We start from the raw sequence: 17959 nt of genomic DNA, 5'->3' as shown, positions 1-17959 counted from the left end.
CTGATCCTCCTCATATTAGTCAATTATAATATGTGAATTATCTATTCACGGATGCTCGTGAGATTGACTGTACGGGACTGTTGGGATGATGAATTTTTTTCTTTTGCTACCATTGAAATGGGCCGGGAAAAGTATTAAAAATTATACTCATGAATCCTCTGGTGTATACATATGTGAGCCTTTGAGGCCAACTTGTAGTTTAATCAAACCAAGGATGTTTCGATTTTTGAAATGTGAAAGTGGAAGATAGATATTCTAGAGGAAGAAAAAAAACATAGTAAACTAAAACGTCGTTTTGCAAATATGCCTTAAATTCAATATTAAGATCCCAACAAAGAAGCAACAAAGGTGCATCGGATCTACTGCAAAATCCTGAACACATTGTACTTGCAATGGTTTGTGATTTAAGAGTTCCTGGTACAGGACTGTTACTGATGTAAACTTGACCAACAGTTTGGCAATTTATACAGACATAATAAAATGACAAGAATAAGAGGAGTTTTTTGGGGGGAATTGTTCCTAACAAAACATGTTCTTTGGGTACAGCAGGATATTGTGGAAATAAATTGAGTCATTTTTTGACATATGTAGAAGTGTCGGGCCCGATGTCACGAGAGCCAGTATTTATATATGGTCCTCGGAAGTTAGCCTGAGGTGGCAGCGGCTTTGAGTGGTCAATTATGGGTCTATTCTTCGATTTCCTTCAAGAAGCAAACTTGTCTTGGAAAACAACCGATAAAGATAGAAGAGAATTGGAAGGACATTTTATCAACAAATAAGATTTAACTTACACAAAGAAGAAAGGAAATGCTAGGCCAGCTCCAGCAAACGCCAACAGAGCACTTGCAACTGCCACATTACGTATCCGAGACATCTAATGGATCCTATCTGGAAAGAAAAACAATCGTATATGATTATGACAAGCAGATGGCAGCATCGATAAGATAATGGTCATAATTGAGACATAGAAACGCTCTTTCTCAAGGAAAGAAAAAGTGGCGTTGTTTCCTTAAATTCACATTGAAGCATATGTCAAAGAACCAGCATGAAGTTTTACCAAGCATTTCAGAACCCAAGTTGACAAAGGGGCACATCTCTAATTACGTTGAAATTAATCTTCCATCAAAACATCTCTAATGCTGTAAGAAATCTTTTGATGGAGGATTAATTTCAAAGTCGCTAGAGATGTTTCCCTCATTCATTTGTCCTGACCCAAATTATAATTGCAAATTGGCGTTCGATGACCTTCCAAATGAATCAGTTACACATCTCTTCATAGTTCAATGCCCCACAGATCTTTGTATCCTTTGGAGAGTCACTGATAAGGTAATTTCTCTAAACTCTCCCGTGCTACTCTTTAACCATCGTCAAATGCTCAGATATGTTCTTGTCAAGGTGATTGAATCTTCTGTTAATATTCATGATACGCTAAGGGCTCAATTTGCATCTCATTAGTAGACGAGATTTTAATCAAGGAGAGATTTTGAGTAAAATAAAGTATTTTTTTTCTTGGAAATACTAGCGACGAGTGGTAGAAACCTTATTTCGCTTAGGGTTTTTTGTGAGAACTGTGATGATCATTTTTTCTAAGATTCTTGTTCTGTAATCAACTTTGCTGCATTTTTAAGTTTTATGAACTACTATTTAAAATGCCATAAATTAGAAGAAAGTGGGAAGAATTTCTGCTTCTAATTTTGATACATAGGCTGTGCCATAATCTAAGGCATTGTTATAGGGTAAAAAACAAAAAACCCTCTGTGGAAGAAGTCAGGGAATCTTGTTCTTTTGTTAGTTTATGAAAGAGATTGGATTAGCTATTTACTATACCTTCTCGTCACTGTGTTTTGCTATTAGTTCTTCTATTTTTCTCTAGCATTTTTTATCTCTAAAAAAATTCTCCATTGTAGTTACAGTAAGACTGACAACAAATATTTGTCTATTTAATTGCTTGTAGCTGTTTCTCTCTATTCTAGTTGTTTAGCTGCTTTCTAATTACTATATTACTGGCAGCTGGGTTCACTTTTTCTGAAAATCAGTTAGGGTTGAGCAACTTTGTTAGATTTCAGATTAATTCAGGACAATCATGTCTGATTCCACATTGATTCTGCCTAAACTTTGTTTGGATCCCAGCATCTTCCCAAAATTCAGATTGCTCAAGTTCGAAAACATCTTATTAAATGATCAAACAATTTGCGGCAAAGACCAGCATTTATCTTGTAGAATCTTTCTGGATAAAATGATCCATTGGAGTAATACTGCTTTTTTTTTTCTGGTTTCCATCTGGTTTTGCTAAAAAAAAAGGAAGCTTGAAGCCTCACTTTGTGAATAAACAACTAGAAAAATGGCAGTGTAAAACCTCACTTGAGAATAAACAACTAACAAGGATAGCAGATTAGTAGATTTTACCATTATCTTGATCTGGAATTTATTCATGTAAGTTTGTATTGTTTTTTCCTTGCATGTATGTTACTTTAAGTCTCTTAGCCTCCATCCGTGCAACCTCTAACACATCAAGTATATCCCACTTATTAAAATAAATCATTGATCTAGGTAAGTAGAATTTGTCATTTTCCTTGTCATCTCTCCATATGCCAAAAGTTATCAGCTTCTAATTTTAGCCATTCTGGATCTTAATGATGTTGAAAAGCCAACTATTGATTTCTGCAAATTGAAAAAACCAAGGAGAACATTACCTATTCGGCAAGCCAGCAATTTTACATTATAAACTACATTTCACCTTCCTAAATTAATTCCTAGTTTTTTTTGGAGATTTTCCACATTCATCTTAGCTTGAGTTTGACAAATATCAGAGCCAAGATCATGCTAGGTTCTCTTTATCTATGCTTATTAAGCGATTTTGACCAACATTGGAGTGAGCAATTTTAACCAAGAAATGCAAGTTTGTGGAATTTTTTAGCTCCCTATCATCGATTTGCCCATCAGCTCCATAACTATAATTTTCTCTTCAGAAGTAATCACTTGCATGCTTTGACACTGTTAATCTCATCATTAAATGGATTAGTTTTCCACAAAAGTATGCTCAACGTTTTGGTTCATTGAGAGTATTGTGACTCATAAACCTTTGGGGTTTTCACACATTCAAGTTTTCACAGGGTTCATACTCCTACATCTCCTGGATTTATAGTGTAATGTAATTAGCTAACTTATCTTTAATCATGTATCTCTCTGTGATTCAAGCATCTTTCTTATCTAATGTGTTCCCCATCCAGTTAACGTTGTGGGTGTGATTGTTGTGGACATGTGATTTCAGTAATATCTGCAGGGAACCTAAATGGTGTTTAGGTTGAAAACCTTGCTGCAATCCCATCTATCGTGAAGCCAAGTAGTGTTGCTGGTTTAACAGAATTGCAATTCATTAAGCAGAGTAGTTTTACGAGAAGAGCATTGTAATATGATCATCTATTTTTATCGATTGTCAAATTAGACAGCTAAAAGATTGTGTAATTGACTGTGCGAAGAACATACAACATTGAAAAACACCGAAAAAAAGAACATGAAGAGACAGAAATTAAAAAACTTACCGGATCGCAGAAAGAGATGTTGCTCCGCGAAAGATTGAAAGAGGATGGCAACCAGGGGGGATTCTTGCAGCTACTCGTCAATTTGGGGAGAAGATTTCTGCAAGCAAAAGAGAGCGGTGGAAACCAGAATCGCACAGCAGTGGGAAAATAAATTTAGGGTTTGGTTGCTTACTCTGAGCGAGCGAACCGGCGTCCTCCTCACCTTCGCTTCTCGGGACATTGGCCCGGCCGTGGTTCTTTTGCGAATAAGCCCCTCCTAAAATTTTGGAAGAGACCAAACTGTCGTTCTAAAATTGAGGGGCATTTCGGGAAAACATTTAAGGGGAATTTTAATAAATTTTGAAAAAATTTAAGTACAACATAAAATCGGTCTCAATTTTCCATTGATATATTATTATTTTAATTTTTGATTGAATTAATTTTATTGATCTATTTGTTCAATTTTTATTAAAAAATTTGTCAGTTAAAGACTATTTCGATTTAACGATTATTATCGTCTCTAAAAAGGGATAAATTTGATGTAAAAATATTTATATTTTTTTTATTTGGTTATCAAAGAAATCTGATAAATTACTATGGTGTACCATAATAATGTTGATTTTAAAATGTATGCAACATCAAAATGGTGTTAATTTTTTAGCACTATAGTGATGTAAATTTTTGAAATCAGTACCATTGCCATGATATTCTTTGAACGTAGTAACACAATGATTGATGAAAGAGGTAAAATAAAAAATAAATACATTGGTTGAACATTCTAAAAATTCGATGCTCTGTTAACAATTCCACAAATATAAGTGACCATTTAGTAAATTGTCATATTTTTTAATTATTTTTTCCTTTTATCAATCATTTGACAATCAAAGCATCTGACATGATATTTTATGGTACACGTGGAGGCGCACTGCATGGTTGACTTTCACGGCTAGGTTTACTACCTGCCAACGGTCAGGCCGTTTTAAAGGCTTATCAAATGAAGAATCCAACGGACACGATTGATCCAAGTATCGGTCCAGTAGATTAATTAGGGTTTGGACATTCAAAGGACTCGTCGGCGCTCTTCCTCGCAAGAATTTTTTGTGCGGAGCGGCGATCGCCTGTTTAATCTCCCCTACCGATGGTAAGCATTTTGGTCTCCGATATCTTTCTCGATCTTTTCTCATTATTCAAGTATCTTCCTATTTGTTGCTTCACCTCTTTCACCCGTCTTTGAGACGATTGCAAACTGCGATTTTGTCAAAATTTGATTTTGGAGAACGCGAAAGCTGTTGGAGAACTTTTGCCTCAGATTTGCGGTCTATTGTGCCAACAGTAGTGCGAATTGAGATCTGCATGGCCGTAGCTATTCTTTAGATAACAATCTAGTCATTTCGTTGGTATTGATGTAGAATCCCTTCTTGGAGGATTTCTTAGATTTATGGAATTTAAAACAACAAAAACAGATAAGGGATCCTTAGGAAAGCTTGTTTAATCTGTATTTTTTGTTCTCTGTTTACTCAAGTATTGATATTATAGATCCATAGTTATCTGACAAATTTATCTGCAACTGGAAGAGATATGTCTGAGTAACTGCAGATATTTCCATATGAGACAGTTATGTTTCTTGAGGAGGGTAAATGAAGTGTGTAAGAGTCTTGTCTAACTCCACATTAACATATCATTTGTATGTTCAGAATTGGTTTAGTTTTCTTCTTCTAGTCTTCACTAGGTGACATTTTTGTTTAACTTGGATGTAGACTAAGCGCACGAAGAAGGCTGGCATTGTCGGAAAATACGGTATGCCACACCTCGAGCTACATTTACAATTCCTTTGATATATGTATCTCAGCCAAAGAGGTTTTTCATCGTGTGATTCTCATTTGCTGTTTCAGGTACCAGATATGGTGCTAGTTTGCGCAAGCAAATTAAGAAAATGGAAGTTTCACAGCATGCTAAGTATTTCTGTGAGTTCTGTGGAAAGGTATAATTGACCTTGTTCTACTAAAGTATGTCATATCTTTACATGCGAATGTATCATTTTAAGTCCTGCAACCAAGTTTAGGGTTATCTTATCGAAACTGTTCTATCACAACCTCTAAAGCTCGATTGTATGTTTCTGTACTTCATGTGCTGTTTGATTATCTCTGCACATTTCTTCTCTTAGTTTGCTGTGAAAAGAAAAGCAGTTGGAATTTGGGGATGCAAAGACTGTGGAAAGGTTAAGGCTGGTGGTGCTTATACCTTGAAGTAAGTATTCATAAGTGTTCTGGAGTAGCTTGCTATTTTTCCAATGCTTATTTCGGTCTTCTGTAACTTGCAGCACTGCGAGTGCTGTCACTGTGAGGAGCACAATTCGTCGTTTGAGGGAGCAAACTGAATCGTAGTGCAACATATTGTCTTTAAGAATTTCGGTCTGAAAGATGTCTGAAACTAAGTAGACAAAGCAAGTTGGAACAAGTTTGTTTTCTAAGTCGATATTTGAAGATTGGATTGGACAAGCACGCTTAATTTATTGTTGTCGAGTTACTTGAATTGGCATCTGGTTTGTTTGATTATTTTTGAGCTCATAATCTAGTAGTTTCTAGTCACCAATATCAATTCTTTTTTGCTATCTATTTCTAATCAAATCGTGAGCAATATAAAGAGTGGCAGATAAATTCAATTATAATTAATATTATAAAATGACCGTGAGCAACGATAGTGCCATTAGTTTGATAAACAAAATAAAATTAATGAAACATGACGAGCACAAAAGTATCTGATACATTTTAGATTTGGAATGTGCAGTGATATCATAACTTTGAGTCACAATCAAACACATTTAGTTGGAAAACACTCAAAACACATTTAGTTCGATGGTGGAACAACAAGCTAATATGTGAAATATCATGAACAATAACTATAGCTTTCACGTGTACAGAAATTCAAGCTAATTAATAAAAAAAAAAAAGAAGTTTCATTACCTGATGCTGATTCAAATCGCCCCAGTGTGTAACACCAAACTCATTTTCCTTTTCTTTCTTTCAGATGAGTAGAATTCATGCAATGGCAGATGCCTTGTGTATAGTGTTCGTCAGCTGTCTGTATACTAAGAGACCACTACAGGAACTAACTCGTACGTTCTTGGCTCTATATTTTTAGGAGAGATGAAACAACCCCCATATCTCTGTTGAAGGAATACTAGCAATGCAAGAAGGATTCCTCCGCAGGGAACAATGATATCCCATGCCATTGAATAAAAACCTTCATATGGGCTTGCATATATGTAGGATGAGTTCAAAGGAGGAACATAATAGCGACTCCTATACGCATCGTAAGCATGAGGCAGTCCTCGGACAACAGTGTTTCCAACATAGAAGGAAGGGGCAAGAGCCTTTTCTTTGGAGCCGGAGAATACGTTGAAAATAACTTGAGGAAGCAAAAAGCCATCAAGTATCAAGCTAGCATAGGATATCAAACTACCCCAAAGAGAATCATGGAGCTGATTAGCATAAAGAGGTCTTCTCCTGATGCGAGATTGGCTATAGATGGTGTGGACCAACCAGGCAATTAATCCTCCAACCAAATACAAAGGCAAGCACGTTTTGATAGTATTCTTCTCTGCTAGCCATAGACCACTTGTTCCCTCATTGCTTGATCTTGCTGTCCATGAAAGTTGGAGAAACCGAAACTGCAATAAGAAAGCAATCATCGTTACTACCCTTACTATCACCTCATTTACCTCAAGCCATCCACCACTCCATAAGAAAACATTCTGATTGGAACTTGGTCTAAACAAAGCCTGAAAGTTCAGCACCAAAGGAATCATATACCCCAAAGTGAGAATGACAAGCATAATAATCGATATAGATGGAAGCACTTCTGGTTTCTTCTTCACATGAAACAGCTGCAGCCCGACAAAAATACATGATGATGTGAGAGAAACCATAACCATGATAAGTTCTACATCCATCCTCCATATCGACTGAGTGGCCTGCTCTATGTAGATAGTTGAAGAAGTAATGTCAAGTGGTTCAATGAAGAGTGGGTCCTTATTGTCTCGTGTGCTCCTAATTGTGCCATTGATCTTATCCCCTTCCCTACGATTCAAAGGAGCAAGTTGGATGTTAATAATTATTTCACAGTCCATTGTTTCATGTCTTTTCATTTGCTGCTTAGCAGCTAAGGGAGCAACAACACGACAACCAACCAAGCAAAGCAGTCCAGTGTGAGCATTGTATATTCCTTCTGCTGAGATTTTGTCTGCTTTATTCATACTGAAAGATGAATTTGATAACATTAACTGTATCTCATAGCTTATGTTTTGGAGACTATAACTTTCAACATTAACTGAGACAGGTAACGATTCTTCGTTTTGCACAAACATGTTACCATAGATTGTCTGTCCTATTGAAACTGGGTTAAAGTAGCACCAGGTTGAGTTTCCCTGAGAATTTCTAGCAGATGCATCAAATCTAAAATCACGAAAAGATTTTCCATCAGGATACTTCTTTTTACGAGCACTTTTGGAGCTGTCACTTACACAAGACTTCCTTGCAAGTTCCAATCTAGTGTAATTGTAATTCAAACCAGGGAGAGAACCCATATAATTGTCAATGCTCCAGAATGAAACTGGGTCAAAATATCCTGAAAATTTCTCATTGTTGTTGCTCCATATCCGCCCGACAGAAATACTGCGATTCTCAATTGACCATACAGCAGGGAACCACAAGCAAATCCTAATTGTGCAAGCATCAACAGTAGAGTCCTCCAACAAATGTCCAGAGTTCTGTATACGGCAAGCAACAAGGCAAAGCTGGTGTTTTACAGGATCCCAAAACCCCTCACTAACTAGCACCTTCCCTGGGATCAAGCTAGTACCCAAAGAGAAGCCATCGTAATTTGAGAAACCAACATAGGCATGTACCAATCCATCATCAGAGCATTGCGTTTGATGGAAAGACATGGTGCGTGGAGTAAATCTTGAACCCGGAGCAAAAGGACCGCACGAGCTCGTGGAACAATTCTTTTCATAATCCAACTCAAACCGCACCCTCGACAGGCTCCTCAGATAGTAGCATAAAGAGACAGATTGAAGCCCTAGAGACTCATCGTTCACTCGATTGCAAGAATTCTTTGCGTGAGAGATCTGTGTGTACTCATATTTCTCAGGAGCATATGCCAAAACCGAAACTTGATCGAAATGATTCAAACTACCAGGAGCATCTAGACTCTGCAAACTGCCCTTGATCAAGCTCGAAGTAATGTTCACAACTTTGGGATAATCGAGCTTCAAGAGAGCAGAAACTTGGAGATTGTTACCTTCTAACGACCTTCCGCGACCATTCCCCACCATACAAAGCTTACCGGAGGCCTCGGACCAAACGCCGGTGAGATCGAGGCTTACCATCCCGCGCTGGAAGAAGGTCCGCGGGAGCCGAGGTCGGACCTGGTGGAAGTGGACATCAGAGCTTCCGAGAACATGCCTTCCACGGACGGGGACTGAGCTGCCTCCCGAGCGGAGAATGAGAGTGGCAGCGATCTGGACGACGCCGAGGGTCTGGGTGGGAAGGAGGGACCGGAGGCGGAAGAAGAAGTACGCAGGGAGCACAGAGGAATTCCCACCGAGGAGGGCGTCTGCGCCGAAAACTACGCCCGAGGAGAGCTGGAAGTGCGCGGAGGCGGAGGGATCCAAAGCGTCGTCGGAGACGGCGGATTCCGAGACAACGGATGAGCAATGTTCGGAATAGAGAACATCCGAAGAGGTAGTGAAGGAGAAGAGGAGGAAAAGGAGGACGATCACGGAAAGGGGAGAAGCCCTGGAGAGAGGGGCGAAGCAAGTCGTCGCCATCGATGAAACTGGAAGCGCGAACAGAGGGTGAAAATATCGAGGGCGAGCCGGCAGGACGGGGATACCGACGTTGAACATTTATAAACCGTTATATTGCACATAACAAACTGTTTTCTACCCATTCTTGGGTTCTACGAAATATCGCAATTATTAAATGTTTCTCTTGAGATCCCTTGATTTTTTTTTTTATAAATTCAGATATCTAACATCCCACTAATTCATCGTTGAAAATTATTCATCGATCATTGAGATAAATCGAAAAGCACACACATGAAACACTCAAATCGGTATATCGAGTCAAGAAGTGACTCGGAATGACTAGACCGCCATCATGTAGGAGACGATGAGTTCAAGTCAAGTCAGGAGATGAGCTGATTCGTGTGTTGGCCCTGCTAACAGAGTAGTAGTGCACAGTTACACAGGCTGAACATGCTGCTGAGCTACGAACTCATCGACAGATTGAAACAAATCCAAATGCAGACTAAACAAAGCAATTACCAACGGAAGTCCAGCACATTTAGCCAACACCACAATATATTACAAGATTGTACGAGTTGCAGCGGCAACATAACACTACAAGTCGTCGAGACACATCACTGAAACTTAATTACAAGAACACCAAGCTATTCGAAATCCTCTCTTGGGTCATTCATTCCCTTGGTTGAGGAAGGGAGTGCAATCGGTCCCCATTTCACCGAAGGCGGATACGAGTTCTGGGAGAAGTTTAGCAAGCATGATCTTAAACCCAGTGGAGCAACTTCTGCGACCTTCAGACACCATTTCCCGATCGAAAGCATGTCCAACCTCCGCGCCTTCTAGATATGCCTTGCAAGCAATAAGGATTTGATGTGATCTTTTAGCAAAGTGCTCTTCTACAAATGCTTTGAAATGCTGCAATTCAAATCGAAACAGCTCAACGACTTGGTCATGAAACATGGAAGATAGTAGGCTTGTATGTACCTTAGGTGGCCTGCGCAGCGTGTATAGCATCGACTTGCATGACTGCAGGAATGCGTTCTCGTTGTATGTGATTGAGTTTTTCTCGGCCCCGACTTTTCCAATCTCTTCATCGTATCCAGCCTCGTTGAAATATGGTTTCTCATTCAGGACGAGGGCCTGAAGGGATAGCAGAACTTGAAGAATGGTGGAGTTTTCAGGATTCCACACTTCGGTACCTGTACCCGTCCATGTATTCAGAAGGCTCAGACAAACCTTTCCTGATTCATACAAGTTGGGGTTTAACCTCAGGCCACAGGACTTATAGTGAACAGCCTGCATAACAGATTAACGATCACACGCCTATAAAAATTCTGAATGTGTTTTCTCGGCGGCGAACATCTAAATCCATATCCATATGTAGAAACATAAAAGATCATAAAAGCCTAAACAGCAATTCATGCTTCAGATAGAGTTTTTCCATACATGTTTAGAAAAAACAAAAATAGAAAGGAAACATTAATTCAGCAGCTATTCAGCTCAAAATTAAGCAGACAAAAAGAAGACTAGCAAACTCACAGGGGGGTCATGAGGATAATCTGGAGGGAAGAAAATATCAAAGAAGAATAGTCCATCGTGATATGGAGTTCCAGGGGCTCCAACAATGACTGCTCTCAAAAGATCCATTCTTTCCTCATAAACCCTAACGAAGATAGTATCTGCACAAGGATGCATAATGTCAAATATTAGAGGAAATATAATTAAAGATCAGGAACAGAATAAGCATTTCATAACCAAAGATAGTCTAGCCTTGTTAGTCTCGACTATTGGAGCTGGTTACATGGATCTTATCCCTATGTTAAACTTTGTAATAAAGTATATCAGTAGAAATATACTCTCGAATCATCTTTAATTGTCATACAAATTGTCCTTGATCTTCTACAATCGCTCACACCTTTAACTTTCATTGATTGAACTTATCTAACTATAGAATTTGTTAGTCAATCTTTCAACATGTTTATACCAGCTTAATCCAGTTTCTCTCACCTTATCATGCAATGGATTATGGAGTTACACCTAAATAACTTCAGATAGTAGTATTTAATTTTAATCTCTCCTCGTAAACTCCATGTATCCATGTTAGCATTCAATTCTTTACTATCTTAACATTTTTTGTATGTGTTATACAAGGAAAAAATATTTCCGTATCAGTCTTATCTGCATTCCTCAAGGGCTTACTTATGAAACTTGATTAAACCACCAATTAATACCATCATATCAAGACAAATCCTAGCATACAATGGGCCAAATGCAAGAAATAAAATACATATATATCATGCACCACGAATGAAACAGAAGTTTAAAGTGAAAAATAAACCTGGCAAATCCTTTTTGAGGATATTCCATTCTTGCTGTACTTTCTTGCACCAGCCTCTTTTAGCCTGATTAAAATTACAGTCTTGTCATGCATAATTAATAGTCTGAAGACTTCAAACAATTTGTTTACCTGGGACAGCATTGAACCATTGCCAATTCCATTGTTAAAATGATGATCAGAGAAATCATTGACCATATCAAATTTGTTGAAGTCCATTGGTCTAACTTCTCCAGGTAAAATACTTAGTTCGTCATTCTGTTTGGACGGTCCTGCTTCTTGAGCCAGAACTTCCATTTGACTCTTTTTTAGGTCAAATTGAAGTTCTTTATTCGAAAGTTGGCATTGATAGTCTTCTCCGCTCTGCGTTGGCACGCCATTAGTTATTTTAAGTCATTATCCAGTCAATATTACAATTCATATTTGCTAAAGTAGCAAAACTCAACTGAGACACCCAGAGAATCTGAACCCGAAAAGCTAAAGAAATTTCTGGCAGCATGTGTTAGAAACCCAACTGCCGCCCCAGGAAACAAACACTTGACAGATTTCAATGACTTTGTTGCACAATCTTCATTCTCAAAAATCTAGAAAACAAATATTCACAATTAGATCAAAATTCTGTGCAAGTAAAATTTTATAAATATTCTTTACTCCTAGCAAACAAATGGAAGTACGCAAATTCAGAAAGCATATCATATACCATTTCCGTCTTGTTTGATAGTAGTTTCTGCTGATCAGCAGTACCCTTGCTGATAGTTGAAGAAGAAGATTCCTCATTAGATGACAGCGTTGCAGGAGTTGAAATCTTATCCAGTCCAAAAATTTCATATGGTGGAACCTGAATCACAAAAAAGTTTAAAAATGCTAACATTAGCTGACCAAAATACTGACAAGTTGGAGAAAACAATGAATCCCAATAGGAGGTAGTAATGAATGTTCACTTTTCAATCGAGTCAAATTGAGCTTGCAAGATATAACAGTGTGAATACGTACCTTGGAGACATAACCACTAGCCCATCTCACTTCAACACATCCATCTTTGTAACCAATAACAGTTCCTATGCATGATAAGCAACTTTGAAAAAAATCTCTATGGCTATCATCGGTGTGCTGTCCAAGAGTTTCTTCACATGCTAAAGAATTGTTTCCTGGGTAATTGCTTTGCCTAGCTACCAGGTCTTTGCACTGCATATCTCTAAGATTTTCATTCACCATCTCAACATGAGAAATATATCTAACCACAATGTCACCAATGCAATATGAGAAATCTGGATGTTCAATCAGTTCATAAGAACTCACCATCTCTTCGGTGGATCCACGAATGCAATCAACTGTTTGTTTAACCTCAGGTACTATCCATTCTACCTTAACTGTACACTCATATGAGTCCACACTTTTTACAATGCCAAACCTTTGGATCCTTGGAGCACAAACATCTTCTGGTGTCAACTTCTCCATCACAAACTGTTCTGGCCAAAAATCATGATCACATATATTGTTTACAGGTGACAACATTTGTGGATCTATACCAACAGATTTTTCTCCATTTTGCCACAAGATGTCAACTTTCCTTTTTGTTTTTGTGATCAAGTAAATCTCTTGACTTCTCATTTCGATTTTCTTCTGCATTTCCATGGAATATATTGGTGCTATTTGGAGAGGTTGTTTAGCTTCTGCACTCTCTTGAAGATTTTGGGTATAATCAAATGGAAGTTTACACCAATCCCCAATTTGCCAATTAGCATGCAAAAAATATGATAAGAGAGTGAGATCATTCGGAGATTGGAAACGAGCCGGAGTTGATGAAAGAATGTTCTGTCCAATAATGACAGAACAAATCCAATTAACACACATTAGTCCTACTTCCACTTGGAAGACAGTGCCTTCCTCTTGGTTCTCCTTTAAACCACACAACCACAATGGAAATTTTGAATCATGTGGAATTTTGACCTTTACACGTTGTCCTGGATAGTACTCAAATGGTGAATCTTCAAGTCTTGGAGAGAGAGGAACCAAATCAACAGAATCTCTGACTAAAATTTCATTCTTTTCCCCGCCATCAAAGAGAACAGTAACCATATCAAATACTTGCTCAACCCTTCCAATCCATGGACCATGGGCTACATAATCACCAATATCAAATGATCTGAACCTGTTAAGTCTTTTGCTGTTTATTTCCTTGATCAATCCACCAGAAATTGTCTCCAATTCTACAACCATATCAACATCCACAACCCGACCCAACTGCCCTGAGGGATCTGTTATATAACAGACAGCATCACCATGAACAAAGCCTCTTTCAAACGTAAGGAAATCATCAATTTTATCAATACTCTCATCGAGGCTCGACAGGATAATCTGAGCGTGTCCCCCATATGTTGATTCACTTTCATCTAAGTCTTCACTGTCACTGATTTCGGAATAGATTTCACTATCTGAGTCTATGACAAGTACATCCATAGTTTCAAGTACCTATAAGAAACAAGACACTACATTTCAACATCAAATACTGAGATAAGTTCATCATCTCAGTCTCATTGATTATCAAGAGATAGGACTCAATGAAAATAATAAAATTAAGTTGCTAAAGTTAACATTAGTTTCATGATAGAATGGGAGACGATACAAAACCATTGATCTCTCACTAAATTAGAAGCAAAATATTGACAATCTTTAAAGGAAAAAAACACATTGGGAGTACAGAGAGGAAAATAAGAGATAGAGGAGTTGCTTACCTTTTACTTTGTTCTCCTTCACAAACCAAGGTTGATAACCAAGTACCCAAAAATTGTGAATATGTTTTGATCTTCAATGAATGATATCAACTAAAAGAGATTCTTAAGCCAGAAAGCTAATGGCTGAAAAAGAGGTAGATAAATTGATGCAGGAGCTTCACTGCAACCAATTCTATTGCCAAAGGGGATTTGCCCAGTAACTTAAGAAAGTTGTTGAATCAGCAGCTAGAGGAGATATTTCCAAGCAAATGAAGTGACACAACCACTTGCCAAAGGAGATTTGCCCGAGAGAGCTAAAAACTGTCAATCAGATGCCAAAGGAGAATTGCCCAACTGCAGAAAACTATTTCTTGCCAAGGGAGAATTGCCGGAAAGGACTTTCTGCCAAAGGAGATTTGCCCTACAGGAGAGTAACCATACATATACCTATTCTGAAAAGTCCTTCAAATCCTAATTTGCTTATAGTGAATGCTTCAACTAGAAAAGGTGCTAAGTAAATGCCAAAGGAGATGTCCCCAGATATATTTCGGTGCTACGTTCTGCCAATGGAGACTTGCTCATCAGAAAGAAGCACTTTCGCTGTAGCCCTTCATGCATGGACCAGCCCCCTGCAAATGGGAAGAATAAAGAGTAACACAATAAATCTTTTTACTTCAAAGAAAACAACACTAGCCACTCAATGAGCAAAATCAAAATAGTACAAATTGGGATGAGTTTTAACTCAATTGTGAAATGTTAAGAATATCAAAAGGATTTAGTAACTTGCTTTGAAGAAAGAAAGCAAGTAAATAGTAACACATTAATAAATATTTCACTAAACTACTCAGCAAACCATACACTTTTGGACTAAAAAAGGAATTGATCTATTTTCAGATGATAAATTAACCCATTTTTGTGAATGACAAGTCTCCAACTTCTTGATAGAGCTTAACATCACGCCAGGACCAACAAAGATGCAAGTAATAACGTACCGTAAGAACCAAACTGCTCAGCAGACGGAGTTTTAATTGTCCAAGCTCATACAAATCAGGAAACCATTGTGTGGGACTGTTATATTCAATCTGATTCTTCCCATAACACAACAAGTCAAAAAGTTGTCTATAAGAAAACATGCGCGCGCTTTGCTCCTAAAAACCATACTAGATTATGCACCAAAAAGTATATTCGCCCAGAACTAATCCACAATGATGAACCATAAACCCTAAAAAGACAGTTTTGTTGGAGAATACGTAATCTATAGAACCAAAACCAGATGCAAAACCCCCCAAAAGAGTGGAGGAGAGAAAAACCACGAACTGATAATACCCAAATAAAATTACAAAATAAGGGCATGCATACCGGATCACTTCAAACTCCATTTCGAAGGGCGTCAGAGGAAGAGGAGAAGCCAAGAAGCGAACTTTTATGGTTCCTTTCAGTCAATCGATCCGATTCCTCCTCAACCAAAACCGAACGAGCCATTCCGGATGCGACCGATCATGTCGACTCCAAAAAGATCCCTCCTTTGGCCGCTCCTCCTCCTCCTCCTCTGACGCAGAGGAACTTCTGGTGGGTTCACTTCGTGCACTGGTCGGACTGTGGAGAGATCGCGCTATTTGAAAAGACTCGGCATCCATTAATTTATACGTAAAAGCAAATGAGACGGAGGATGTTGCGATTTGGCTGGGCGGTAACGTTGATGCGTCGGGTAATATGCGCGAGGATATTCTCGTTGCTTTTTCTTCACTCCAACTGTCTACTAACGCAGGTCAAGGCCCCTAAAATTATCAAAGGGGATTCGTTTGTCCCCGGTGTCCTGTCAATCCGTTCTTAAGTCAACATGAAAAAAATAAATCACGAATGACTACTGATCATTAGTGTAAATGGCTAAGACATGAGGGAGATTATGCTCGATCACGCTAAATTTCGATCTAAGATCTCATGTGATAACACCCCATGAAACGATGGTGACTCGTTCATCCCAAATATTTTTTCATGTATTTTAGTTTTTAAAAAATTATTCCCTTGAGGATTTTATTTCTATTTTCATGTGATAATCTATCACTTAAATATCAAGTTAATTATACTGACTAATCTCGAGGATAGATTTTTTTTAAAATTCACCAATTGAATTTGATCATTAAAATGTTTATGTCATTTCAAATTCAAATATTGACTCCTTTATTATTCTTATGAATGTTTTATCAGTGCATTAGACTCGTAGGAACTACTATTTGCACCTTTTGTCAAGGGCAATTATTGTCTCATTGGCATTCATTATAGGCATTTTTGTCGTTGACACCGACCATCGCCATGGAAAGTGAGGTAAATGGGTAAAACTGAGCTACTTAAAATAGGAGCTCTTGATTCTCTCACGTGGAGGCTGGTTCAATTTCTTGATTTATCTTCCTATAAATTATTATTAGGTCGCATGTACACGATATTCGGGATCAGCGTATCATTTTTTATAAAATATTGATTCTCTCACAGTAAATAGTGAGTAGCTGTAAATTATAATTAATTTAAAATAATTAAAAGTTAAAATACTCCTAAATTATGTAAATCATCAAAGGGTATTTTTTTTTTAAAACGAAAATACGTAGAATTTACTAGATAGCTACTATAATATATAAAAGTTATTGAATAATTACTATAGTATTGTTTTTTATTTCTAATGTTATTGTAAGAGTTAGTCCTAGCTCTTATAATTGTAAAAACTAATAAGTAATTGTTATAATTATTTTTTTTTAAATAATAAATTTAAAATAATTTTAATTAAATTGATAAACAATATATAGAATCTACTTGGTAATGCTAAAATATGAAAAATCAACTATTCACTTTAATTAATATTAAAGCACATAAATCATTATTATATCAAAATTCTTGTTATTATTTATACTTATCAAAATTATTTTAAATTAATCAAAATTATTTTAAAATAATTATAATTAAATCTTAAACCCTACACTCTATATCATAAATTTTAAATTCTAAAATCATTTGAAAATAATTATAGTTTATACACATTGTAATATCTATTAGTAATTATTATTGATCCAATAATAATGAGGGGTCCCATCAAAGGTAGGTCAAAGTAAGAAAGACTGGTTGACGTGGAAGACAAAGTCAAGTGGAGTATCTAGGTTGGCCCAGTGGACCCGATGCGATCGAGCGAACCGAGTATGATTGAGCTGACTAGGTATGACCGAGCGGATGTACCAGTTCTTGAAGACAAGTAAGTCGATCTCCCCTGGTCGGGGAAATGACCCTCCGATAATGGAGAAAGCTAAGCAGCAGCGGGTTCCGTCGACCGGGCTACACGTTCGGTCAGAACGTATTAACCGAGAACAATCATCAAGCAAGGAAAGAAGCGAGCTGGTAGGACCTGAGGATATTGCCGAGCGATAGCAGCCTAGTTGAGCGAACTGCAGCCGGCTGTGCAGGACCCCCATCAAGTATTTTTTTCATATCATTTTGGGAGTTTGTATTGTTGAGCAGGGCATGCCCAGCAGACAATCATACTTCAGAAGCTTCAAGGCTATCACATCAGAGGATTGCATGACTACTTAAAAATAGTGGC

The 17959-nt window shown here is 37.7% G+C and overlaps 4 protein-coding genes across 4 annotated transcripts; 1 reads left to right on the top strand and 3 right to left on the bottom strand.

Annotated features, from left to right (window-relative positions):
* Positions 1–360: 360 nt before the first annotated feature.
* Positions 361–3786, bottom strand: LOC121984399. Its single transcript, XM_042537347.1, has 4 exons — positions 3715–3786; positions 3543–3639; positions 792–888; positions 361–701 (listed from the first exon to the last, which is right to left on the bottom strand). The coding sequence occupies exons 3-4, from the start codon at positions 872–874 to the stop codon at positions 572–574; spliced, it is 213 nt and encodes a 70-aa protein (XP_042393281.1). The 5' UTR covers positions 875–888; positions 3543–3639; positions 3715–3786; the 3' UTR covers positions 361–571.
* Positions 3787–4540: 754 nt separating this feature from the next.
* On the top strand, positions 4541–6053 carry LOC121970861 (60S ribosomal protein L37a-1). The gene is made up of 5 exons (XM_042521859.1): positions 4541–4662; positions 5279–5318; positions 5414–5502; positions 5686–5768; positions 5842–6053. The coding sequence occupies exons 1-5, from the start codon at positions 4660–4662 to the stop codon at positions 5903–5905; spliced, it is 279 nt and encodes a 92-aa protein (XP_042377793.1). The 5' UTR covers positions 4541–4659; the 3' UTR covers positions 5906–6053.
* Positions 6054–6609: 556 nt separating this feature from the next.
* On the bottom strand, positions 6610–9429 carry LOC122040637. Its single transcript, XM_042600030.1, has one exon. It carries the CDS (start codon positions 9427–9429, stop codon positions 6610–6612), a length of 2820 nt encoding a protein of 939 aa, XP_042455964.1.
* A 402-nt stretch (positions 9430–9831) lies between these two features.
* LOC121970851 (probable ubiquitin-conjugating enzyme E2 24) lies at positions 9832–16000 on the bottom strand. The gene is made up of 10 exons (XM_042521849.1): positions 15736–16000; positions 14398–15005; positions 12656–14134; positions 12363–12500; positions 12109–12246; positions 11795–12025; positions 11666–11729; positions 10867–11006; positions 10312–10623; positions 9832–10242 (listed from the first exon to the last, which is right to left on the bottom strand). The coding sequence occupies exons 3-10, from the start codon at positions 14120–14122 to the stop codon at positions 9997–9999; spliced, it is 2736 nt and encodes a 911-aa protein (XP_042377783.1). The 5' UTR covers positions 14123–14134; positions 14398–15005; positions 15736–16000; the 3' UTR covers positions 9832–9996.
* Positions 16001–17959: the final 1959 nt, after the last annotated feature.

This window comes from Zingiber officinale, chromosome 1B (assembly GCF_018446385.1).
Source record: "Zingiber officinale cultivar Zhangliang chromosome 1B, Zo_v1.1, whole genome shotgun sequence".
NCBI classification, from domain to species: Eukaryota; Viridiplantae; Streptophyta; class Magnoliopsida; order Zingiberales; family Zingiberaceae; genus Zingiber; species Zingiber officinale.
Note: the sequence above shows the minus strand (reverse complement) of the source record. Positions and strands in the feature narration are given on the sequence as shown.